This window comes from Hesperophylax consimilis, chromosome 10, assembly GCF_061612785.1.
Source record: "Hesperophylax consimilis isolate HC1 chromosome 10, BYU_Hcon_1.0, whole genome shotgun sequence".
NCBI lineage: Eukaryota > Metazoa > Arthropoda > Insecta > Trichoptera > Limnephilidae > Hesperophylax > Hesperophylax consimilis.
In genome coordinates, this window is record NC_142845.1 from 12,158,012 (window position 1) to 12,182,711 (window position 24,700).

The 24,700-nt window shown below is 34.1% G+C and overlaps 1 protein-coding gene across 1 annotated transcript in view; it reads left to right on the plus strand.

The window, feature by feature from the left end:
* LOC149420300 (putative G protein-coupled receptor Mth-like 1) overlaps positions 1 to 24,700 on the plus strand; it is a 122,145-nt gene that overhangs the window by 44,702 nt on the left and 52,743 nt on the right. Inside the window, exons 2-6 of the mRNA XM_089636079.1 lie at positions 618 to 838; positions 3,531 to 3,754; positions 7,855 to 8,052; positions 8,738 to 8,816; positions 21,078 to 21,247. Of these exons, the coding sequence (XP_089492205.1) occupies positions 618 to 838; positions 3,531 to 3,754; positions 7,855 to 8,052; positions 8,738 to 8,816; positions 21,078 to 21,247 (892 nt within the window). The remainder of the gene's footprint in view (positions 1 to 617; positions 839 to 3,530; positions 3,755 to 7,854; positions 8,053 to 8,737; positions 8,817 to 21,077; positions 21,248 to 24,700) is intronic.

Genomic DNA, 24,700 nt, shown 5'->3' on the forward strand with positions numbered 1-24,700 from the left:
GATCTTATATTTTTATACAAAATTTTTAATTATCAGTTGGATAGCCCTGACATATTAATGTTGATTCAATTTCACGTACCTACCATTAGATCAAGGTCCTTTAGTATGTATTATTGTGACAATTATACCACAGTCTCAGGATATAACTCAGTTATAAATAGATTGTACACACTTGGGAACTTTTATGCTAAAATCGCAGATACTTTTAATATTCCCCTTGTAAAGTATAAAGCTGCACTAATAACACATTTTAACGCCACTTATTTTAATGAGGTCACTACATAACAGGCTATTGTCATTGCTTTTTTCTTTACTGTTATTTTTTAACTAAATTTAATTCTTTAATTTTTCTCGTCAAAATTTAATAAAGCACTATGTATACGTAAAAAAAATGAATAAAAACTTTGTATGTAAATGGCACTTGTGCCGTAAATTCTAAATAAATAAGTAAATAATCCATCGAAATGAATACAAACAGAAATGCTCGCAGTTCAGCCGGTGACGTCATGCTCACCCGTGAATACTGGGAACGGCTCCTCACGAATGTTCTATTAAGGAATATTTTATTTTGAAAGTTTTATGATGAAATGTAACTAATCGTCTTCTTCTTTCTGCAGGGATCAGGTCTGGGTGGCACCATGAAGATGGTAATGGTGCGGAAATGCTGCCCCATCGGACAGAATCTCTCCTCGGAGCCTTCTGCAGATGGCTCAAGGTACTGCTCCCCGTCATCACTACCCTTCGAACCTGACTTCAAGGCAGTCAATGAAACCGGTTTCTATGACTACAAAATTAATGAATATGAAACTATAGCGGAGAATCCGTGCCTTTATGGAAAGTAAGTACCATCCTACAAATATACTGATTATACATTATCATATAGGCAAGTCGTTAGTATGGAATATGGATCTATATCTAAATGTACTGATTATACATTAACATATAGGCAAGACGTTAGTATGGAATATGGATGTTTATACATATATACTGATTATACATTAACATATAGGCAGGTCGTTAGTATGGAATATGGATGTATATGCAAATATACTGATTGTACATAACATATAGGCAAGTCGGCAATATGGAATATGGATGTATATACAAATATACTGATTATACATTAACATATAGGCAAGACGTTAGTATGGAATATGGATGTTTATACATATATACTGATTATACATTAACATATAGGCAGGTCGTTAGTATGGAATATGGATGTATATGCAAATATACTGATTGTACATAACATATAGGCAAGTCGGCAATATGGAATATGGATGTATATACAAATATACTGATTATACATTAACATATAGGCAAGACGTTAGTATGGAATATGGATGTTTATACATATATACTGATTATACATTAACATATAGGCAGGTCGTTAGTATGGAATATGGATGTATATGCAAATATACTGATTGTACATAACATATAGGCAAGTCGGCAATATGGAATATGGATGTATATACAAATATACTGATTATATGTACATTAACATATAGGCAAGTCTTTAGTATGGAATATGGATGTATATACAAATATACTGATTATATATTAACATATAGGCAAGTCGTTAGTGTGGAATAAGGATGTATATACAAACATACTGAGTATACATTAACATATAGGCAAGTCGCTAGTATGGAATAAGGATGTATAATATACAAATATACTGATTGTACATTAACATATAGGCAAGTCTTTAGTATGGAATATGAATGTATATACAAATATACTGATTATACATTAACATATAGGCAAGTATATTTGCCTTCAGAGCGAATTTGAAACGGTTCAGTTTTTTTCCATTAGTTGCCTCCAGATGGGTCGACAAGGCACTTGTCCCGCTTCTAACTAGAAAGTTAGTTAACTTACAGGGTGTCCGGAAACTGGTGAATCTACGTCACATTAAAAACCCAAAAATATATTTTTTTAGTCAATCTGGGCGTTTTTAATTCTTTTTAACTTTATTGCCAACTAAAGGGTTGAACAAATTTGTAGCTGGTTCTACACTTCAACGCATTTTAAAAGCCCATACAGCTGATAGTAATCAAGAGAGACCAATTTTGTTCAAAATTTGATCTAAAAAGTACCAATTTTAACTTGATTTACTCGACAATAAAAGCTCAAATCAAAAAAGTTTTAAATGTCAAAAAAATTGACACCAAATGTGATGTTGATTCACCAGTTTCCCGCTAGTTTCCAGACACTATCTATATATACTTGAACATTGTTGAGAAGGCCCGAATATACCGTTATAGTCACAATTGATTTCATTCTCTTTATTTTACCCTTTTGATTGCTTAATTGTTTACTTGCTAGTTGGGAGCGGCTCACGTGTATTGTGCGGCCCGTCTGGAGGTAACTATTGATTTACAAGGTGTTCTTTGTGTATCTACCTTATCTGCCTCAATATTGTTTGTCTTTTGTTTAATAGGTCGTATCGTATTACCTCCTCCTTCTTGTGCTAACTTTTAGGACAGCCTTGCGGTATCCACCGTCGGTGTAGATACGTTGTTTCTTTATTTGTCTAGAAGTGAGACCACGGCATCACCACCATTAGAAATATTGCCCATAAACACATAAATGAACATTATTTTATCCGGGTTTAACCCATACATATTAAGTAGAATTAAAATCGACAGTTGAACCATTTTCAAAGGCTTGATCAATTTAGCTAATACGCTATTAGATAATACGCATAAAAAAATACATCTTCAAGCCTTTGAAAATGGTTCAACTGTCGATGTTGTCTTTAAAATAGTTTTATCGTAAAATCTGGCTAAGTTACTTTTTAATTTCTGACCGGAACTTCACAAAATGAAATGAATTTGATATATTGGAATAACTTTTGAATGTTAAATCCAGCAATGTAATATTTAATTATTGAAGATAATACTTATAACTCTAAACGAAACATAAAACAAAACATGGCACAGAAAATAAAAAAAAGGTTTTTTTTTACAATGATTAACAAATGTTTATAAGAAAAAGACTTTTTATGCATAGCACAAAGGATAACAAATTATTATAAGCAATAATTAGTCGCCTGAAATATCCATACAAATTGAAAATATCTCCCGAGTAAAAATAAATGCCGCCGACGGGAATTGAACCCGCACCTTCTGATGTCCGGTCAGACGCTCTGGGCCACTGAGCCACTTTAAAAAAAATAGTTATTGCTTAAAATAATTTGTCAAAGAGGGTAATGTTCGCAAGTGTGAATCGAACCCAGGATCTCTATCCTATCATTGATCAATATCATATATCGCCCATTGAGACTTGATTATGGCTTTTTATTGAGTGGTTAATGGCGTTGTTCAGGTAAGCAAAGAACCTGTGTGCGAATCATTTTTATTCATTAGTATTATCTTCTTCAATGATTAAATTAAAAAAAACTTTTTGACGTATTCTTTATGGCGTATTTTATAATTTCCACCTTATTGCCACCAGCGCAAGGGGTGCTTGATTGCTAGCAATGTTCAGTTCTTGCGAGGTTAACTGTGTGGTGTTTATAGATACCCGCTGTACCCGGCCGAAAAGTACGAAGACGAGTTCTACCTGCTGTCCAACGGTTCGCTGTTCGTGCCCTACTCCAAACCGCCCATGCTCGGGCCCAAGGAATTCTGCATGGACGCCTTCTCCATCGGGGGCGCGCCCGTTACTCTGCCGCTTGTGTGCTTCAAGAAACAAGAGACAGCCCCTAGCAGGAACAGCGTGTGGCTGCTTACCGTCTCTTTCCGTAAGCTTTTTTTTATCAACCACATTTCTAGAAATCACCCTTCTTTATTTTTGTAAGCAAACTAACTAGACTGCAACCTGTTGGTGTTAGGAATAACATTTTTTTTGTTACAATATGAGGGGTTGTGTTGGATCTTTCTAAAGCTGTCAGGAATAAAATGTTTAATCCATTCTGGCAACATGAAACATTCTTGAAAAGTTCAAATAATATAATGTTTCCAAATAAAAGATTCAAGAATTATCGAAAAGTTCTACAACACGTTGAATTTAGTGGTTCACATTTCAACATATGTAATTCAAGCAAAAATAAAATCCAAACCCTTTGTGCTATTGTTAGCTACGCCAACGCAGAATTTGCATAGTCGTCTTTGCTATATTGCAAATGATTGAATAATTAATTATGATGGTGTAGCATTTATTGAACTCGTCAGCTTTATTTTAATTATGACGGCTTAGTATTTACTGAACTCGTCAGCCGACTCTTAAGTTAACATAGGATGGAACGGAAGAGTAATCAATACACATGTGGTACTAGACAATCTAACCAACAGTCATCATCGTTCATCATCAATCATCACTCACCACCATCGGCGCTATAATCTTTAGTGAGTCCTGATCTCTTTTTGAAAATGCCTTCATTCCCACGGGTCTCTTGCTATTTTTTTCTGTTTCTTACGCCCAATAATGCTTTGTTCGCCTCCACACATTTCTTGGGTACCTCAGTTTAGGTCTCTAATATTTTCTCCACTTACAGGCTCGTTATAAAGAAACCTCTTTGTCGCTTAACTATCTTCCATTCCTACTTCATATTATTCATGCCACCAAGACGTTCAGCCAAATCGTAAATTTCTATCGAACATCGAGCAAGAATTGCGGCCCTTGAGTCTTTTTCGCATCGAGCCGTTTGCTCGATATCGAACAAAAAAACATAGAGCGAGAAGGTACACACGTCGAGACATGTTCAAATGAGCGTAAAACCATCGAGCATTGACGAATGTGGATACATAGCTTATGGTTGTACCTCATCCACCAGATACCATTTTCTTGTATGACTTCAAAGATGCTTTCCCGCATGTCACTTTTAAAAAATAGGCAATAATTTATTATTACGGGGCTACGCTACGGGGTGAGATTTGCCTTCCTGCCTGTTCCACGCAGTTTATGCACTTCTTTCTCCGTCTGCCTCTGGGTCTCAAAAATAGGTAATATCCCTTTACAATTCTTCGTGAAGGTCCAGCATTTTTTTCTGATTCGTAGCTTCTTAGTACTTCTCTGACGAGTGCGATTTTCAAGATCGTCATCTTGAAAAACACGATTGAGTAATGTTGTTTCTCTTTTGTTTGTACAGTGCCGTTAGTAATAAACATGTGTGTTATTCGCACTCGTGTTTGCATACAAGTACGTACTACCCATACCGGCAAATTTATTCATTTATTATATTTATTGTTATTAAGTTTAATTTGTAGAACTCCATTTTATTTTTTTATTTTTTATATATACAATAATATTATTATTGGGTTTATAAAAACAGTTTATTTTTAAACAAGTTCTGCTGTGTAATTATTATTACGCGTGACAGCTGTTTCGCCCTCTGAAGGCATTATCAAACTGTGGGTAGCCCACTTACAGACGATACATTTATATTATTTCTAGGTAGGTATTTTAATTTCATTTACTGATTTCTTAATTGATTTCTAAGTAAAATATTAAAAATTATTAATGGTTATTACCCCAGCAAAGTTTCCCCAATTAGTGTAATGTTTAAATTTGACTGAATGTCTTTATGTTAGTTATTCCCAAACGATGACTCATAGGGTTATTTTAATAGCATAATTAAGTACTTCATAATGCACTCATATTTGCATTAGGTTTGAAGATATCTAGTAGGGGTGAACGAATTATATTTGTTTGTTCATTAATTAGAATAGCTTTCGAATTATTAGAGTTTTTGTTAATTTCTAACTGCTCTAAAAGATTCAGTTTACGGCCTTTATTTTGTACGTGTAACGGAGTTGGTTTATTATTATCATTAAGTGAGTGATTTTCATCTAGGAGATGTTTGGCAAATTGAGATTGTATTTTATTATTATTTTTAAAAGATCTTATATGTTCTTTAAACCTAGTGTTAAAGGACCGGCCCGTTTGTCCAACATAAACAGCGTTGCATTCGTCACACTGGAGTTTATAAATGCCACTATTTTGTAATTTGAGTACCTTACTTTTTGAGTTTTTAAGAGATGATCCTAAGTTGTTATTTGTGCGGAAGGCAATATCTAAGCCACACTTTTTGAGGACTTTGGCAATTTTATTAGATGTCTGTCCGATGAATTCTAAACACCCGAATTTATTATTCGTCTTATTATTAGTCGCTGGGTAAATTAATTTAAGGTTATTTTTGTGTTTGTTATTATTAATTATTTTTTCAATGTCTCTACCCTTGAAGCCATTATTTTTAGCAATAGTTAGGATTGTATTTTTTTCCTTCTCGTATGCTTTCTTGTCGAGTGGGATATTAGTAAGCCTATGTACCATTGAGTGGTAGGCAGATAATTTATGTGACCATGGGTGTAAAGATTTATAATTAATGGTCGTATCTGTAAACGTAGGCTTACGGAAAATTTCAAACGTATGTTTATTATTTTCTCTACCGATAGTTAGGTCTAAAAAATTAATTTTATTATTACACTCTCTTTCAACCGTAAAGCAGATTTTACGGTTGATGGAGTTAGCAAATGTGACAAAAAGATCTAATTGTCTGTTGGTACCTTTCCAACAGACCAAAATGTCGTCAACATAACGAACATAGTATATTATGTGTTTGCTAAAGATTGAATTTAAAATTTGTTTTTCAATGTAATCCATGAATATTTCTGCAAGAAGTGGACTGAGGGGCGATCCCATTGGTAATCCGTCGTTTTGTTGATAGAATTTATCATTAAACTCAAAGTAGAAAAGTAGAAAAAAAAAAAAAAAAAAAAAAAATTATTCATAGTTCTCCATTCCTCACTGACCAAAATAGATCGTTTCTTTGGAATGTACAAATGTCACATCTGAAGGTCGCAACTTATTAACCCTTGTTATTCAAGCTAACCTATATAAATTAACACGTGTAAGAATAGATTTTGATTTATCGCTGTGTAATAATGTGCATATCTATTTTTTGTTAGTAGTCAGTGGACAAATGGGTCGGGTTCAAACCCTAACGTCGTGGGTTCAAACCAAAAATCATTGCACAAAAATCTTTTTCCGCTTATTACGATGGAAGTAGAAGAATTTTAAATATTGTCAGGTTATTCGTGACTATGGAAAGGTTTTCTTTCTTGTTAAAGATTTTGTAAATTCTGAAAGTATTACAATTGAACCATGAAACACGCAAATAAACATCTGTTATTGAAAATATGATAAATGACCCTTGTAAATGAGTAAACAACCTTAGTTAAGCATTTTTCTAAGGAGTGATTTATTCCTCCAAATTTAATTTCCATCTCAACGTTTTTAAATTATGTAAATCGACATACTTATAACTGTAGCCGGGAGGGTCGCTTTGTAGAATTTGTTATCTTTATCTGGCCGCCTGCAGAGAAAATTATAATGAACGGTCAGTTGGTCGAGTGACCCAAGGGGTCGCGAGTTCCATTCTGTTTTAGCTAAGTTCTCTATCACTGCACAAGTAATGATTTCAGTGTATAATAATCATATTTGGCTAATTTATATAGCGCCGTTTTAATGGTGTAAATAACAGTCAGCATCAACCAAAGATATTAGAAGAACGAGATGTGCTATGAGCAGTTCATACTGTGTGGAATTGTTTTGCCCAGTGTCGCCGGTTTTGTTCACCAATACTACTGCACACCTTCGCTTACGCTAAGGTATCCGCACTAATACATAGAACAGATTTCTGTGCGTACACGTCTCGATAGTATTCAAAGTACCCTAATTAGGTAGTACTCCGCCTACGGTCCGGGGGCCAACATAGCATATCTCGTTCTTCTAATATCTTTGGCATCAACCGAAGATTCTCGGTGCGTCAGAATCGGATCAAATTTTAAAATTTGGTTATTTGATCAGTCGTATTTGTCTAATCGATGGATTTTGTTGCAGTAATGCTGATATCCGTGCCGTTCCTGGTGGCAACCAGTGCGACGTATGGTTGTCTTGAGGAGGTGTGGAAGTTAAGAGGGCGCAGGCACTCGGGGGCCCTCGCCGCGCACTGCGGCTGCCTCGCCTTGGCCTTCTTCTCGCTGGCCATCACACAGCTGGCCTCACAGCACCTGGCGCCGGTGATGTGCCAAATAGCAGGTACGTCTTCTCTGATTCCTCGGATTGTGCTGTGTCCATTGGATCGCAGGCACGTCCTTCTCTCTCTCATTCCTCGTGTCGTGCCGTGTCTATTTCATCGCATGTATTATTTTTCGTGTTTGTAACAAATAAATGCAGGTGTTCCAAAGTTGATTTTAAATAATAAATAAATTAATGTAGAATCGTTTCGAAGTCTGTGTGTAATACTGCCACGGTAAGTTAAAAAACGTGTCTTCCTTGAGAGTCTCAAAGGAGACATTGTGTTTTTAGTTACCGCGGCCGAATAGAATTACCGCATTCTGACGGTACTACTTTGATAGTCAATGCACAGAGCTGCTTTTTTACCTCGTGTCTAAATACAGCTAAGGCAAAATATGTTTTTATTTATTTATTCCAGCTATTTCGCGCTGTAAATTAAACAAAATCTGGACAATGTCGTGATCGGGATTTTAGGAATAAAAATAATTATAACGCAATTAATTTGTTTGATTTTTTTTTGTTAAAACAGAATTTTTAAACTTTCTTTTAAATATTTCCAGAATCAAATTAAAAACAACATAAATTGGTTTTTCATGGCCTTCCGTCCGTGTAATTGCGTAACTTTTTTCAGAGAATATTGTCCAATTTTCTTAAAAGGGTAGGTACTTTGGTTGACTTTAATTATATTTTCTTGTGTTTTTTTCAGGCCACACAATCCAGTTAACTTTTCTTGCCAGCTTTTTCTGGCTCAACCTGCTCTGCGTAGACACCTACCTAAAAATTACGTAAGTGATTTTATCATAATCCAATCATCAGAAACACTCTTTTTTAATGTGAAATAAAATGCAGTGACTTGTGGTTTTCATAAAAGCTTTTAGTAATAATTAACTTACTTCGCAAACATAAACCAAATAGGTATTTAAGTAATAATTAAGTAACTAATTAATATTTAATTAAACCAAATAGTTATTTAAATGCTATGAATATAAAACAAATATTTTCACTATATCTAATATGTGAAATTGCAAGAGAATAGTAAAATGTTGATTAAATTCCGTAGAAAAGCGATCTTTGATGCTTTCATGCGGAAACACTCAAGTTTCACTGATCCCACAGTTGGAGAGCGGTGAAGTAGCATGTTTAATAATCGGCTCTAAATAGTCGGATACTTCATATCCATTATCTTCCTCATATCCTACCCCTCCGATCCTTCATCCTCATAAACTACCAAAATTGTGATGCAATTGACTCTGGGCCGTTGGGACTCTAAAATATACAAAATTCGCACGAAAAAAATCATTTAAGCAGCATCTAATTATTTCGTATGTTTTCTCGACCAATCACCACAAATACTAACGTTTCGGGAGGTTATGAGTTAATCATTTATTGGATAACCATCATCTCTACCATAGGTCACCTCAAGTCTTTCTCTTCGTTTGGTGACTTAACAGGTGTGTCCGGGTCTTAGTGGCGGGTGCGTCTGCCGGCGTGGCGGGCTGGAATCAGCCGGTTGAGCGAGTCTCTTTGATCTCTCCAACCGGACTCTCACAACCCATCGCCTTGCACTGCGGTGGGAGGGGTGGATTTATATGTCTGTCACTCCTGGACGCACTGACCCCCCAGATTCCTACGCACCCCTCATATCGTTTCCTTTCCAGAACCTCCTCTCCTTCATCCATTCCCTTAAAAACACCACACTACAATCCCCAAATATGAAATATTCCGACCAAGGCTCTTGTGTGGAATTAATGTACAAAAAAACATTAATTACACGGTACTATTTTAAAAAATCACGATTATTGGAAGTGTTTGAAATTTCAATCAGTCCCGAAAAAACTCTGCAATCATCTCCTCAACCAATCTCTTCGGGTAAATACACAGATCCCGCAGTATAATTACAAAATTTCACGGTTCATAAAAGAAAAACGTGTGATGTTTAAAATTGCAGGCTCGAACAAAACGGATTTCGCCATTAATATGTACCTCCATATTATAATTTGATAGATTCCCGTATGTTTGCAGTGGGAAGCAGGCACAGCCATATCCCATTATCTTCGCTAATCCTCGATTCACGAGACCGGAAAATGTTCACGCACGATGTGAAAATATTATGATTTGATCCTTTTTAATGAAGTTTGGAATTCCTCCCAGCCCCACATCCCACCAACCCACACCACTTCCTGACAACCCCCGCGGCACTCGCCCTTCATTATTTTTTAATTCCCCGGGGCTGATGTGTACCTATCCTCGGACCACCTGCTAATCGGGTAATGATCCCACCCACCCGGGCAACTCCCACTGTCCCACTCTTACTCATATACTTATTCTGCACATTTCAAAATATTGATTTATTTGTTTTCATCCGAAAAAAATAGAATTGCTTTATTTTCAAGAACGAAATATTTCAAACTCTTATAATGGATAATACTACTTTCGTTATGTAGTACATAAAATTGGTATATTGGTGCAAATTTATGCATTTAAAAAAATGATTTAGAGACATCGTTTGGCAAGACAATTTACAAATACAGCATATTAATACCCATAGTAAAAAACATCGTTTGGTAAGACAATTTAAAAAAAACAGCATCTTAATGTCCACAGTATAAAAACATCGTTTGGTAAGACAATTTAGAAATACAGCATACTAATGCCCACAGTATAAAAACATCGTTCTGTAAGACAATTTAGAAATACAGCATTTTAATGCCCACAGCATGAAAATATCGTTTGGTAATACAATTTAGAAATATAACGTATTAATTCAGTTTAGGAAGGTCGTGTGGTAAGAATATTTAGAAATATAACGTATCAATACTGTAACGGACGTAGTTGACCACATTACTTAATTTCATAAAATCCGTTTTACATTTATAAAATGTGCCTACCCCACGCCACTGGCGAAATCATCACTCCCCGCCACTGGCCATTTTGTTCCCGGCCGCTTGAAAAACTTTGTCTACGAACGGCATCGATACCGCATCGCCGGCTCACCTACCGAGTGGATCGATGTCCAACATTTTTTCTATGTAAAATTTACTAGGAAAAATCAATTTTTAAATATTGCAAATGTTTATATTTTACTTGTTCATCCCCTCGGCGGTAGTCAAATAAACACTATTTTCAATATACTACCGCTGAGGAGATTTTAAAAAAGCTGTTTTTCACACATATGTACAACCAATTTTATGAAATTAAGTAATGTGGTCAACTACGTCCGTTACAAATACAGTTTAGAAATGTCGTTTGGTAAGACAATTTAGGAATATAACTATTGAGAAAAGATGTTTAGTGAAACCTTTGTTTAAAGAACAGTTTGTGTTTCTGTCAAGTGTGATATTTTTTTAAGTATTAATGAATGATACAGTTAAGAAATATATTTTTTGTGAACAGTTTATAGCCATAGTTTAGAAATATGAAGCTTTGATGTTTAGTAATACAGACAACAGTTATACAATCTTATGAACCAGTGAACTAGTTTCTTAACGTGAAACCAAATCAAAAATCAGTATAAAAAAACCTTTTTTTATTATTTGTGTGACCACCAGTCTTCTACTGGTGATCAATTGTTTCCAAACACCGTGTTTTTCTTATTTACGTCTATTATAATATAGGCATGAACCTAGTATGGTGGTCGAGAGAACTCAAATAAAGTTATTAAAAATTTAAAAAATTAACCCTTGTACTAAATTCCGAACCACATTTCAAATATAGAATTAAAATAGTTTTCTGGTAAAAAATATCATATTATACGTAGAGGCACTTAGTCGCTTGTCTGAATTCTTGATATAATCAGTTCCAATTTTGAAAAATGACACTTGATTATAAGCACAGATGATCAAATCAAGATTTTCCCTAAGAAATTTAAACAAATTAATTAATCTTATTTTCTACAAAAAAAAATTATAGGTGAGTAATTTATCGCTTGAAAATGACAATTAAAATAATTGTCTGTTAAAATATTTATATTCAAAGTTGGTACTTTATTGTTTGGCTGAATTCTCGACATAATTAGTATCAATTTTCAAAACAAATCTAGTTCATTGGACCAGGTTACAATCACAGCCGTCCCACAACCAAAATGAGTATTTTTGATGATGATGTCAGGTTTTGTCCCCGATTATTTTGAAGTCAATCGTGGATCCTCAATCAATACAGATAAAAATGGGGAATAAATCTCAAAGCTTCTGCTCGGGAAACGTACTTCCTCTGATTCAATGGGAATTTATTCTAAATAAATTATATTATCGCAACACCGCTTCCTCTTAGTAGATCAATGAGAATTAACCGTCAATTTCTCTTTCAATTTGTTTCATTAGAGAGTGCGGATTAAGTAAATCATTTATTAAATTTCATCAGAAGATTAATGTTACGTAATTTAATAAATTTGACTTTGAAAAGCGGTGACGTTCCGTTCGTGAATGTGACAAGTCGAGATATTTATTGAAAAGTGATTGTTAAACACGATTTTAAATCATGCGATAAATTAAACGTCAAAAACACTTAAAAATTGCTTTAACAAAAAGAAAATTTCGCCCTAAAAAAATTTACAAAAGTCCTTCATTTGTCAATCAGTGTAGTGAATGGTGGAAGTCGGACACCCCAGTGGAAGACGTGGCACGACCAAGTAAAACAAAAACTTAAAAAAAGTATTTTTTTCAATTCTTTAGAATAATATTACCTCCACCTTAAAAATAGACCCAGTTTTCAGGTAAATTAGATTATTATTTTTTTTGGTAAACTAATGTTTAAGACAAGATTTTTTATCCATAGCACAAAGGGTAACAATTATTTTATAAGCAATAATTATTAGCCTGAAACACTCATCCACATTGAAAAATCTCCTGATAAAAGATACATGACGCCAACGGGACTTGAACCCGTGTCCTTTCGATTTCTGGTCGATAGCTATGACCACTGAGCTATGGCGGCTTATCTCTTATCCGCGAAATAATTCAATATATACTAGTGTTTCATTCAACAATTACTGCTTGTTACATTTTTTCACCTGAAACAACCAACTTTATTTTATATGAGAAAGGCATTGTAAGTCCTAACTCTCTCACTAGATGGCGTCGAGACAAATTGTCTACATTTTTCAATGTGGATGAGTGTTTCAGGCTAATAATTATTGCTTATAAAATAAAAAAAATTAAGGTAAATTAGAATTCACAACCTCAAAACTTTACTCAAGACATAAAACTTTACTAGTATGATATAAATTCACAAAAATACGTACCTATTTAAATTAATCTAGTAAGAACCCTAATTTGCATAAAATACGTATTTTTGTTCATTTATTTTTATTTTTCTTTTACTATTTTGAGCTCGGCCACAAATCCAAAGATCTCACTGATGGTCGTCATGACGACGCACCACCGTATAATAGGATCATATAAAGTTGCAAGAGCCTCTAATCCCATCATTCGGTATCACGGTTCGCCTATTGAGATATGTTACAGTCGAGAGAATAATACCTACTCCAATGATTCATCGGCCATTAACTTAATAACAATCAAACAGGGTCTGGACCGCCCCGTCGCACAGTGCCGCAATACCGTACAAGGATGTGGACAAAATAAATAGTCACCTATATAATAAATGCGGGTTGGGTAGAAATCTTGGGATCAGTGTGTCCAGGAGTGACAGTCATATGAATATATCCCTCCCACTGCGACACAAGGCAATGGGTCGAGATACCTGTTGGATAGGTCAGTCTCCCCAAACCAGCATCTCCCGATCTGGCACGCCACGCAGCTGATGGGCGGGTGCATCCTGAACACATCCAATCCGAGCACCCCTGCTAAATCACCAAGCGTAGCGAACCACTTGGGTGTGACCTTTAGCAGAGGTACCCATTTATTGGATAAACCTTGCAAACACATCAAACCTTGCAAACTATCAAACCTTGTAAACCATCAAACCTTGCAAACTATCAAACCTTGTAAACCATCAAACCTTGCAAACTATCAAACCTTGTAAACCATCAAACCTTGCAAACTATCAAACCTTGTAAACCATCAAACCTTGAAAACTATCAAACCTTGTAAACCATCAAACCTTGCAAACACATCAAACCTTGCAAACTATCAAACCTTGTAAACCATCAAACCTTGCAAACTATCAAACCTTGTAAATCATCAAACCTTTCAAACTATCAAACCTTGTAAACCATCAAACCTTGCAAACTATCAAACCTTGTAAACCATCAAACCTTGCAAACTATCAAACCTTGTAAACCATCAAACCTTGCAAACTATCAAACCTTGTAAACCATCAAACCTTGAAAACTCACTATAGGTTTCAAATATCTTGGTATATACTTCGACCGTTATTTAAAATGGGACAGACATATTGAGTCGGCTAAAGGAAAGCTAAACAAGTTGATTTACTTTTTCGAAAACGTGAGAAATATACTAAACATATTTGATATAAAGAATATATACATCGCAATAGCATAATCCATAATGGAATACGGCATTATTGCCTGGGGCTATGCCAGTAAAAAATACATACAGACACACTGTATAAAGCTCAGAAAACCTTAATAAAAGTAATACTTAAAGTACCAATACTACCACCCACTTCAACCATATTCAAAATATTCCCAGTGTTGAAGATTCAAAAATTATATTCAAAACAAATACTTACTTTCCTTTACAAGAACCTAAAAACATTTAAAACTTCACTAACTTCTCGCAATACTGGAACAAGACATGCACACCAACTACTAATACCTAAAACCAACACATCCTTTGAACAAAAACACTACAGATTCCAGGCTATAAAACTATACAATTCACTTCCAACACAATATAAAACATCTAATCTTACAGAATACAAAAAACACACATGGAACTGGCTACAATCCTTTTAATATTTAATTATTTATATTTCACTTTTTTGTTGTTGTTATAACTATGGAAAAATCGATTTTATATTTTAATTTTTATTGTTTCTCTGTGTAACTAACTCCACTGTATTGTTTTAGTATTATATAACTTTACAATTGAAAAAGTCCTCCACAACACAGGTGAACTCCTAGCGTGGAGGACAATATACTATACCTTTGTAATACAAATATATTCAATAATAAATAAAAAAAGAATACCTCAACTTGCAAACCATTAAACCTTGCAAACTCACTATAGGTTTCAAAGAATACCTCAACTTTGCAAACCATCAAACCTTGCAAACTATCAAACCTTGCAAACCATCAAACCGTTAAAACTCACTAGGTTTCAAAGAATACCTCAACTTGCAAACCATCAAACCTTGCAAACTATCAAACCTTGTAAACCATCAAACCTTGAAAACTCACTACAGGTTTCAAAGAATACCTCAACTTGCAAACCATCAAACCTTGCAAACTATCAAAACCTTGTAAACCACCAAACCAGGAAAACTCACTGTGGGTTTCAAAGAATACCTCCAATTTTACTTCCCGATTAAATAATGCATCATGTTAATTGTTTCCTGTGATCGCCATGCATTGAAGTAAAAAAAATGTTATTTGTGCGATTTTTGTTTGTCCCTAGCCTTGTACGGGGCCGTCGCATTGTGCGCCCGGGCCAATGAAGGCAGTAGTAGGCTGTATATTGTAGGTTGTAGGGGTGGCTTACTGGATTGAGTTCTAGGCTTTATTACGGAAAGCTCTCAGTAGATAAGGGATGATAAATGCTTCTGGGGGGTGATGTTAGCGGTACCGAGTCAAGATAACCAGCAGCATACCGAATCTTCTTAGATACGAGTATATCAAATCTCGGTTTATCTGCGATGTAAAGTTAAATCTGTCTTATTTGACTACATATGACTCGTGAATACAGTTTGAACGGTATTATTAACTTTTTTTTTTTTTTTTTTTTTTTATTTAGTAGCTATATTATACATTTTTTTTTACATTTTTATAAGAATATATATATAAAAAATAGATGTTGATTATATTCATAGTCCTCCTCACTAGGTGATCCTGTGCTGAGGGGGACTAGGTTTTGGATAAGTTATTCAGCGACTTCTATGGTATGACTCCATGTTTTGGGTAAGGGTTTCCAGAAACTTCTACGACGATGTTTTAAATATGCTAGTAAGTTCTTTTTCCGGTAATTCCTTAAGCCAAGATTTAATGTTCTTAATGCAGTTGTTTTTTGTTTTGATTTGTTTGATACTAAGTGGGAGTTTGTTATATACCTTTACTGCTAAAAATTCAGAGCTTCTTTGTCCAAAGGTAGAGTTACACTTTGGTATAGTTAGTATCTCTGTTTGTTTGGCTCTGGTATTATGAGTATGTGAGGTGTTTTCCTGAGAATTATTTTTGAGGTGTTGTACCAAAATGTTTTTGGCATAGATTTTCTGTATGCTTGGAACGTCAAATTGTTTAAAAATTTCTGTTGTTGATGTCCTTATGGGAACCTTTAGTATGGTCTTTATGATGCAATTCTGAGTTACCTTCAGCTGTTTTATATGTTTTGATACTGCTGAGCCCCATCCTATTATTCCATATTCCAATTTGGAGTGGCATAAAGCATAGTAAACTCTCTTTAAATCCCTAGCTGACAAAATGTTCCGTAATTTTTTGAAGAAGTAGATGAGTTTAGTTAACTTTTTTGAAGTTCGATCAATGTGTGAATCCCAGTGTAGTTTATCGTCAATTTCAATACCAAGATATTTTATGCTTTTGGTTTGAGTTATAATCGAGCAGGAACATTGAGGAAATTTTTTTTGACATTCATGTAGTTTGAGTATATGCTCATTCATTGGTTGTCCTCTTTTGTTTTTGGAGAAAATTAAATATTTGGTTTTATTCACATTTAATGTAAGGGAGTTTGCTTTAAGCCAGTTTTGAAGAACAGTTAGGCCATGTTCAGCCTCCTTATATGTGCTTGTCCAATCTTGTTCATGGAATAAAATTACAGTGTCATCTGCAAAGCTCATTATGTTTCCTTTGATGGGAAGATTCATAAGGTCATTTATGTAAATTAGAAATAGTATAGGTCCTAATACGCTTCCCTGGGGGACACCGTACTTAATTGGTAGAGTTTTGCTCCTTCTTTTACCAATTTGTACAAATTGTTCTCTTCCCGTTAAGTAACTTATAAGTAGGTTTAGGGTTGTTTCGGTTATTCCATTTTTTTTTAGTTTTAAATACAGTATTTCGTGGTCAATGGTATCGAAAGCTTTTTGAAGATCAATGAAAACTGCTAGGCATTTTTTGCCTTCATCCAATTTTCTAATAATTGTATTTGTTACATTAGCTATAGCGTCACCAGTACCCAGGTTTTCCCTAAAACCATACTGCGTAGATGATAATATTTTATTAGAATCCAAAAATGTAAGCATTTGTTTTTTTATAACTTTTTCTAATATTTTTGATAGTGTAGTTAAAATACTAATTGGTCGATAGTTTGATACATCATTTTTTGGACCGTTTTTATATATTGGAATGATCGTAGCAATTTTAAGACAAGCAGGAAAAATACCACTTGTTTTAATGTACATGGAGAAGCATTAGCATCCGTGTTCCTGTTCAAGCTTTGTTTATGTGTTTTTGTCGTTGAAATCCTGTTTCGACTCGACCATTTTGCATTTCATCTGTCTGTGCTGTGTTTGATAGTAACTTTTTATTAGAGTACATGAGCGTCGCGCGACTGTTGCGAGCTGTCATGTCGGAGTAATCAACATTGTTCGGTATCTATAACTGTTCACAGAACTATTAGTTTAATATTTTGTACATTTCGCAACATAATAGTTTTCAGTTACAAAGCTTGTATTATGGCGCCTGAGTAATGTGTACTTTTAATTTCGAAGATTTTTATTAGATACTAAAAAATACAATTACAGAATAATGAACCTTTGACTGTCCAACTGGAAAAGTTTACCGTTTCAGGACAATCAAATTGATAGGTTTAATTTCATATAAAGTAGGCAATATAATACAAATACTCGTACATAACAATAAATATAAACATAGGATAAATTACTTTTTACGTAACATTAAATTCATAACATTGTAATTAAATTCTATTGTTAAGAGATAAGTCAGGTAATTAGTCTTAATTTTTTTTTCTATGATCTGTAAAAATTATTATTTTAAATAGTACATTTTATTTGAGTTTGTGAAGTGTGGTGAGAATTTTGGGTCTAGAGGCCAAAAATATTAAATAATTACATGAACGTACTAAACATTTGTTGTTTATCTGTAAGTTAGTATATGTTCGCTCTCAACTCTCCCTAAGTCCAGAAGCCAATGGTTAACCGTTTTACCCAGAATGCGTGCACTTTTCGATTTTGATATATCGGGTATGAGGTTAAACATGTTTGGCCCTAAGTAAGAGTATTGTCCTAAGTAAGATAATTGCCATAAGTAAGAGTATTGTCCTTATTAAGAGTATTGTCCTAAGTAAGATTATTGCCCTAAGTAAGAGTATTGTCCTAAGTAAGAGTATTGTCTGTTATAATACATATTACGTATTTATATTCATCGAAAAACTATATAAGAAAATACCCTAATATTACATAAAACAATTAATCAAGATAAATTTGTTATTCAGATATTGAGTAACAGAGAGGCAGAGAGGATGGATCGCCGAACAATCAAACAAACAAATCACACGTTAAACATCCCTCAATGTAACACGAACTCAAAACACAATGCTTTTATTCACTGTGCTTCATACAATTTTAATACTTCATACAGTGAATTAGACTTATTTAACTCAGCACCCCACAATTTCAAACCTAAAATCAATAAATAATTATATTATCATTATTATCTTTTATTAATACACATACGTACATGCTACACATTACACATACTAGATCCATCCCATACCTCTCCCTTCCGCCATCCCATCCATATAGGCTAATGTAACTTTTTTTCTTACATAAATATTATATATATTCACTAAATAATTAAAATACCTAAGTGAAAACCTATTATTGGTTAAATAATTAACACTTACTACACCATACCTTTTAATAATTATAACTGTTGGTTTACCAAATAAAATAAAAATTAAATTATATTCGGTCTTGGCACACACTTCTTGCCTCATTCACATTCATACATACTCTTCTATTATTCTGACTCTTGACATGGCTCTTGCATATCAGGAAACGGTCTGCATTCCCATTTTTAACCGGCTTACCAATATTTAAAAAAAAAATCTTAGTAAAAGAGCAAATACTCATTTGTATCCGTATAGTGGCGCTAGGGGCGCTTGAGGCGACGGAGGCGCTAAGGGCGCTAGTGGCGCTAGTGACGCTAGTAGCACTTGTGGCGCTAGTGGCGCTTTGGACGCTAGTAACGCTTGTGGCGCTAGGGGCCCTAGTGGCGCTAGTTGCGCTAGTAGCACTTGTGGCGCTAGTGGCGCTTTGGACGCTAGTAACGTTTGTGGCCCTAGGGGCCCTAGTGGCGCTAGCTGCGCTAGTAGCACTTGTGACGCTAGGGGCGCTATTGGCGATAGTAATCGTGAGGCGCAAGGGGCGCTAAGGGTGCTAGTGGTGCTAGTAGCACTTGTGGCCTTGGGCGCTAAGGGCGCTATTGGCACTAGTAACGCTTGTGGCGCTAGGGGCACTAGTGGCGCTTAGGGCGCTGGTGTGTAGTAAGGTGTATCTATCTGTGACCAGCATCGGCTACAATGGCATTAAAGCGTGCTATCTGTCAGGTGGCAATATAATTTTTTTACAATTTGCACAATTTAAGCCCGATGACAATTAATAGCTTTTTAATTTAAATGATGTCATTACTGCATTAAAAATAGTTATTATTATTTAATTATTTATCTAAAGGTTTATTATTTAATACATATTTGATTTGCACATCCTGCCTTGATCACAACGCTTAGCGGAGTCTTGGGTGAAAAAAATCGCTGGATTACAACTACAAATCCCATGGGAACACGCTTTTCAAATTCCATACAAAATCAGAACGGCAATATTTGCCGCGCGCTAAAAAAATTCAAGTGTAAACGAAGCTTTGATAATTCAATTCGTTGAAAATACCGAAATGATTTTCCTACAATTTCCTTTAAATTAATAAAGATCGGAATCTAGCATGGTTCATCACGATTGGTTCCTGAAAATCGGAAAACAATTACTTGCACGTGATTATATCCCAAGCTTTGAAGATATTTGTAATTTCATTTAATTTCTTCAACTTTCATTATTTTTACCGTATTAATAAGAGTTCCCATTACCCAAACCCTCGGATCTGGGGAAAGTATGTGAAACTGGATGAAGTGAAGAGGAAACGCAGATTATACAGTTATACACATTTCATGAAACGTTTAAATTTCTGTTTGTTTTCCGACCGTGGCGATACTGAAAGTATCTTCCACTCGGAAAACCAAATGCAATGAAACCATTTACTTGGAGAAAAATGAGCATTACTAATTTATTTAAATCCGGTTAAAAACGGGATTGCAGGCCGTTTCCTGTTAACCTTTTAGTACATTCATAATATATCGGAGATTATGTTGATGCACCTGCATTTGCACTGATAATATTTAATGACGAAATCGCGATAATTATAATTCATTTTTTTACTAAAAGTTTTTCATGAAACCTATAAATTTATTTGTTAAGGGCCTGCAGTTCCGTTTTTAAAACGAATAATATTTTTATTCTTAATACAAAAGCAATATTTTATATCAGTAAGTTTTTTCTGTGTATAATAGATACAATAATGTAAACAAAATGTGAAACAAATGGAGATATAACATGAACGCAACCTACAATCCCTCCTACAACTCGGGTTTCTTCAAGACCCAGGTTCACTCCTTCTTTTTTACAAAATGACCCTCAATACAGCACCCCCAAAGATTACATGGACGCTGAGTGAAATTGTTTTCATTATATGTAATATGTATGGGTGAACGATATTGGTGACAGGCATTGTGGGCGCGGTTTAATACTAATAATGATTCATGATCCATTTCCCTTGTTTTTATTATGTTGATTCCACTATTACATAACCCATTTTCTGCAGAATTTCAATTTATAAGTATGTTTTATAACTTAATGTTAATACAGGTTGTTTTTTGTTGCAGACAACGACCAGAGGTCGGCGATACCCCGATCGCTAGGTGGCTATGGAAACTGTGGGGGTGGGGGGTGCCATTAACCATCGCCCTGGTAACCCTGATCATGGAGAGGGTGCCTGGTTTACCCCTCTCCTTCCACAAACCCAACTTCGGGGCCAATGGCTGCTGGTTCCAATGTAAGCATAACGTATTAATTTATTAGTTTCATCATGGTCACGGTAATATTTTTTTTTAATTCTGTGTGGAGTGTAAGGTTAGCGTGTGGATGAAATTACTAAAAATATTTTCTGAACATCGAAGAAACACGATGTATACACGAAGAAAAATGACTAATTTATTAAGAATCTCTTCAAATCTCTGCAAAACCAGGTTGGCCCAAAGGCATATTAGTTTTATTGCTCCAAAAATGTATAATTCTTTATGCACAACCTTTAAAAGGGCCACATGTGTAAACCTTCAATCTTTTAAAAACTACATCAAATCTTGGCTAAAAAACACTGAACTAGATATTTTTTTCTTATAAGTTTTAGCAAAGCTATCTGTAACATTTATATCCATAGACAGATTATTTTTTATTAATTCACATACATACAAAACAGCGGATATATTTTATGGTTTGTTATGCTTTGTCTGCTAATTCACTTTTTAAGATGTCTTCTTTAAAAACTAGTATTTACCTTATTTTAAAACTCTTACATATTTCATGCTTTAGTTTCTATACAGTAACTCTTTTAAAATAACTTAAATTTATATTTGATATTGTATCTCCACTTACACCATGGAAATAAGATAAAAATACATATAATACCCACACTCAGGCTTCGCCTTTGTAGGATTTTTTTTAATTACGTAAATTTATTACAATATTAACTATCCACGTATGTATAAAAAAAAACAATAATAAAATAAAGAAATAAAAAATTATTGGTAATTTCGATTAAAAACGGGTTTGAAGGCCTTAAAAATGAATTAAAAGTTTTCCTGATAAACTTTTCGTAATTTATGAATATATTATCATGATGTCTGAACACGTGTTCAAGAAAAGCCGAATATTTTTGCATTTCAACGAAAAATTCTTTGTATCGTCATGGTGTGAGTATTATTAACAAAGCAAATCGGTAAACATTTTTAAATTGATGTTTTATTAAGGCCTATCAATTTATCCTGGGGGCAAAATCGAATTCTCTCCGTGTGGGTTTATTATAGATATGAGAGGAAATTGAACAATTTAGTTGTTTGATATATTGTATCGTAAACAATGTATAGTTTTGCTAATGATTTTATTGACCCGTAACCAATCACGTGATATTGTGTAGAGTTTGTGAAACTGAAAGTATTTATAATAATTTTAGATTTGTGAAACTGAAAATATTTATAATACTTTGAGATCTTTGAAACTGAAAGTATTTATAATACTTTTAGATCTGTGAAACTGAGAGTATTTATAATACTTAAAGATCTGTGAAACTGAAAGTATTTATAATACTTTAAGATTTGTGAAACTAAAAATATTTATAATACTTTAAGATATGTGAAACTGAAAATATCTATGAAGAAAATATTAGCCTTGGTCTTAATGCCTTTGAAAAGAAGGAATTTATCTTTCGAATGTTAGTAAACATGAAAAATTACGACTTTTTAAAATTCTTTCATCTCAAGAAATACAAATTTCAATTGTTGAACAATTAACTAAAAAAATATTGTTTGTAGGTACCTCCTTTATCGCTTTTCGATTCAATTATACATATCAGTTCCATTTTTTAAATTAAAAAAATCATTGAACTTGAATAATTTTACGCATTACGTGCACTGACTACCGAAATAGATATGTTTATTCAATCGTAGACACCAACGGTCTATCCATTTAGAAATGTCAAAAATCATTAGAATGATTTTGAATCGAAGTGGTTTATTTTTAAAACAATCGATCAATTTATTTGAATTTTATTCCTGAATGACGCCATCGTGGAAATAGTTCCTCTCATATTGTTTTGTGTGTGTATGTTTCCCATCATTATATTGCTTTCGTGCTCTTGCCAATTAGTTTTTTTTAATGTGATTACCGCAGAAAATATCCAATTTCAATTCCATTTTGTAAAGTTGATAGAAGCAGGAAGGATGTGAAAAAGAAGACGGTTAGGAATTACCTCTGGTCGCCTAAATTCTTTTCAAGTAACGATTCGATTATGAGAGGTAGTTTCACACGTAGTTGACACCGATACTAAAAAAAAATTTATATTTTTAAAATTTGAAATAACCCTGAAGAAATAAATCTACACGTATTGTCCGTGTATCCTAAGTGCGTTCAATTTTATCTTACTTGGGGTGAAAATTATCGATAATATTTTTTTAACAGATACTCAATTCCATTGGTCTCTGTGGTTCCTAGGATTTGAAAAGCGTTATACAACATGACATCATCATTTTACTCTCAATTTTTTTTTATGTTAAAAAACACACTTGTATTAATGCTATCAGTTCTGTGAACAGTAAGGACGGATTGTTTCAGAGAATTTGAAGAATTCTTTAAATTTCAAATTTTCAAGTTCTGTGAAAGTTCTTTTCAGGTTCTGTTATTATTTCAGTTCTGTCAAGTAACTGGCCTATACTGATATAATAACATAACTTGAATAGGGCTTTTACGGAACCCGAGAATGAACGTTGAAATTTAATGAATTGTTCAAATTCTGTGAAACAACTCACCCTAAATGTTTCTAATTTTTCGATTATTTTCTCTTATATCATAAGGTTTGTAAGTAGGTACTTAAATACTAAGGACGGGTTGTTTCGGAGAATTTGAACAATTCATCAAATTTCAACGTTCATTTTCCAGTTCTGTGAAAGATTTTTTCAAGTTCTGTTTTAATTTCAGTTTTTTCAAGCAACTAGCCTATAATGATATATAAGACGTTTACAGAACCCGGAAATGAACGTTGAAATTTGAAGAATTGTTCAAATTCTCCGAAACAACCCGTCCTTACTGAATAAACAAGACGACTTCATATTTGAAAAATAATCTTTACTCCATAATTAACCCACCAAATTTTTGCCGTTGCTGATTCTATTTTCGTAATAACTTGTTTTTTCTGACCAGATAATGTATTTATATATTTTTGTATAAAAATAGTTTATAATCGAACACAAGTATTTTCCCCAGAATAGCTACTTACAGCCTTACTAAAAACACTGTAAATATAATATTATTGGGTTAAAACGGTCTTAAACCAGGCTCAAGGCCGGCTTTACCATACCAACGTTGAACGTGCGTGTAAGAATCTAATTAGTAAGACAATTTTTTTTCGATCATGCTTTTCGAATACTGCGGCGCACGACAGGTTAAACGACCACCATATTTAACCGGAACCGGAACGTAACAAAAAATACAGATACATGAAATTCCAAACGTAAATATTGTACAATAAAGGTTTATTACAGTGTTTTGTGCAGTGGAAATTTTCAGCGTCGAATCCTATTTTGGTCCCTCGAGTAGAGTGGTTGTTTGTACGGGACGGGGCCTCACGCCACGCTTGACCTGTTGTTGGTACTCGTACCTGCTCCACTTAGCACTGAATTCTCAATGGGAATCGCTACCTGGTAATCAGCAATTTAAATCATTCTTAGAAAACTAA